The 3,334-nt window shown below is 33.5% G+C and overlaps 1 protein-coding gene across 1 annotated transcript in view; it reads right to left on the bottom strand.

Annotated features, from left to right (window-relative positions):
- The window catches only part of LOC119589154 (phosphatidylinositol 4-phosphate 5-kinase type-1 beta-like), a gene marked incomplete in the record, with an annotated part of 149,444 nt that overhangs the window by 27,361 nt on the left and 118,749 nt on the right, over positions 1-3,334 (bottom strand). Inside the window, 1 exon segment of the mRNA XM_037937732.1 lies at positions 689-876. Within this exon segment, the coding sequence (XP_037793660.1) occupies positions 689-876 (188 nt within the window).

Below are 3,334 nucleotides of genomic sequence, written 5' to 3'. Positions count from 1 at the left end.
TAATATTTTGTACTGTATTCATTGTAGTACCTCAAACTGTTTAGCTACTAGTATCATACACCTACCTTTATTTGAATAATCCATAAATACCTTGGAGAACATACTATATACATATCTACTAAGCATAATTTTTTTATACATGTCTCCAGAGTATGAAATTAAATATCAAGAGTGCATAGGCTAAAAAGTAAAAAAAATACTTAAACAAAATAAAAAAAAGTGAGTGTGACCAACAAAACATAGCAATGCATCAGCATGAAATGATACCTTTAATATGGTGACAGCACAGCAACTACATGTTAAAATAAGCAAAGCATCCCATTCAATTAATGTAAAGCTTTCATCCCATTCACTTAAAGTAAAGCTTTTATATAAGTGCTGTTATGGAGTCCCATGTAAAATACGGAAGTTAAGATCATAAAAGAAGTCAGAAGTACAGTCACAGAGTGCCACTGTCAAGCACAGATTTTTTTTTTTTTTTTAATTAAAAGATCCTTAAAATATAAAAAAAAAAACACACAGCAAGAAAACAAGACAAATGCATCAAGTTAACTAGAAATAATAGAAAGTAAATAAAAACAAGGACACTACTTCAAACAGAAACATACTGAAAAAGAGGAACAGCATAGGAGATGGGGTGATGAAGGATAGTTGTGCAGCAAGGATAGTGCAGCAATACCAAGCATACCTAAATCTCCACTAGAGGAGGACTCTGTAAAGCTGGGGGTTCCCTCGGTCCAGGTAGGGGTGCTACCCTCTACAGAGAGCGGGGGAGTCCAGGTGAGGGTACGGACCATGGATGCAGGCCCCACACTAGAATCCACACTCAGCGTTGATCGTGAGTCAGCTCGAGGTTCCAGGTGCACGTCACTCACGCTGTGTACACAACACCGCCACCTGTTAGTATACCATGCCCAAACGCACATACACACCCACAGTGTTGGGATTTCCTGACTTGCACTTACTGCCATGAGCAATGATAATTAAGCAATTGCTAGTGTATCAGGTTGTAAATATGAGAAAGGTCAGTATGCGTCAGTCAGGAGAAGCTGTTAAGAACGAGATTAAACTGTTAATGTAAGTCTGCAGAACAAAGTCCATACACCACATACCCTAACAACGTGCCCACTGTCATTAGGTATAAGAAATATGAAAAGCCTCTAGCACCATTAGTCACTCAGCTGTCATGCTCCAAACTGTAAGCTTATTTCTGAAAAGTCACAAGATATCAAATTCCATTTCTTGCTAATGGCAATAGGTATCCTGCATTGTAAATACTCGACACAGACATAAACACACAATCATTATATTTAATTGAGGCACGGAACATATCAATATTCAATTTTGTTCTGTAAATGACAAGAGAAACTGAACTAAAATCCTCATTTACAGTATGGTATAAAATTCTTTTTTCTCTTTCTTGCATCTTCCTTCAGAAGATGCTAAACTGGAATCTAAAAAATAAATTACTTTAATGACTAAAAGCATTACATAGTGTTTTTAATGGCAAGACAAAACTACTGCTTACATGTTTTAAAAATATACTTTCTTTTTGTCTTTTCTTGAAGTAAGCCTATGCCGAATAAAAATAAAAATTGAAAACAACAATTCTAACAAATCTAATGATAAATACAAGTGATACCACTAAAGAATATAAATCATGGATAAGTTTCAGGTTTATGAATCCCATACCTACAAAGCTGTAGTTCATTAAGATTTCCCAAATAACAGTAAACTAAAACTGGCACTTTCATACTAAAAGCTCTTGTTCCCCCCCTCAAATTTAGTTAATTGTTTATTCAAGTTCACACAAATCAAGTATCAATCATCCAATGCATCATCCATTTATTGGGACAATTTTGATAAACCTATCAGCTACCAAAAACTTACCTTTTGATTAGGAAGTGGCAAGAGTTGAGTGGGAAATAAGGAGCTTTCAAAATATACCAAAAAGCTCTTGCCAAATCAGCACTACGTCAGTCAGGTAAGAAAGCACATGTAAGAAATCAGTGATATATAATAAGATGAATATTAACCCCCTATCTGGTGGCTTCTTGAAAGTGAGATACAAGACCTATTAGAAAATTAACAAAGAAGAATTATATACAACAAATAAATGAATACAAATTATGATCTCTCCAAACCTAAAAGATATCTGAAAAGTAATCATGCATGTCTTAATGCAGACTTTCATGTAATCGGTGTATTAATTCACAGTTAGCCTTGGGGTAATAAAACTTAAGAGGAGACATTGTTATGTAACAGTATCAAGTACTGTAGTAAAGGAAATGAATCTACCTGCATGTAATTGTCGTAATCACTAAAGAGTGAATTTTGTTGTGTCAGGCTAAACTGCTTTGCAGCTTTCCACTGAATCTATTTACACATTCAGAGAAAAGGAAAACGAGCAAAATTGCAACTATATATTAAGAAACTGATGTAAGATCAATTAGTCCCCTATCAAGGCAGCACCTGGGAACAGAAATCTGAGTTACTATAATAAATTCTGATGTACTACCTATCATGCCCACTCACTTGTAACCTAATCTTATTCAGGTTTTGATAATTCATTATGTACTCACTTTTTTTTCTTGTTTGTTCTCAGGAACTTTGAGATATCAAGCATAAAATCAGTTCTATGACCTCAATTCATCCACAAAATAGATTTAGGAAAAGTCCTGTTGTATATCTATGGAACACAACTAGTAATAAGCTGTAAAGAAACTACAAAGAGTGACCAACATGTAAATGGAAATTACCTGCTAATTTGTATTTAAGAACCTATCGAGAAAAAATACAGAATATAAATTCTTTTTGTTTTTCTAATAAAGCATTCAAATTACTGTCAAAAAAACAAAGGAAATACTAAATACTGCCATCATGATGATTGTTATCTTGTCTACACATTAAATAACTCGACCAACATATAGCATGGAGCGTTATATCTGTACATGTTAATATGCCTGGGAGGATAACTGTATAGAAACACATCTATATCTTAAGCTTCAGACATACCTGTCAGTGATATTTAATGAAAGACCTTCCTTAATATTTTATTCACATCAAGCATTACTTTTCACCAAATCACATCAGAATTTAATACTATATTTATAAAGAAATCACATCTGTCTGGTAAACCTGATCCCAGTACCTGCCATTCCCATTCTACAAAAAAAAGTTTGATATAAATAATCAAGGATGTATCTCATACACTGGATATTTAAATTTTTCCTTGTAGGAACATTCTGAAAACAATCTGTTACTAAATTGAATACTAGAATTCCTAAATTTTAAAAGAAAAACAAAAAACTAACAAACTTATACCCTGTATATG

The sequence above is a fragment of the Penaeus monodon genome, chromosome 25 (genome assembly GCF_015228065.2).
Source record: "Penaeus monodon isolate SGIC_2016 chromosome 25, NSTDA_Pmon_1, whole genome shotgun sequence".
NCBI lineage: Eukaryota > Metazoa > Arthropoda > Malacostraca > Decapoda > Penaeidae > Penaeus > Penaeus monodon.
This window is presented reverse-complemented; position numbering and strand designations above follow the sequence as displayed.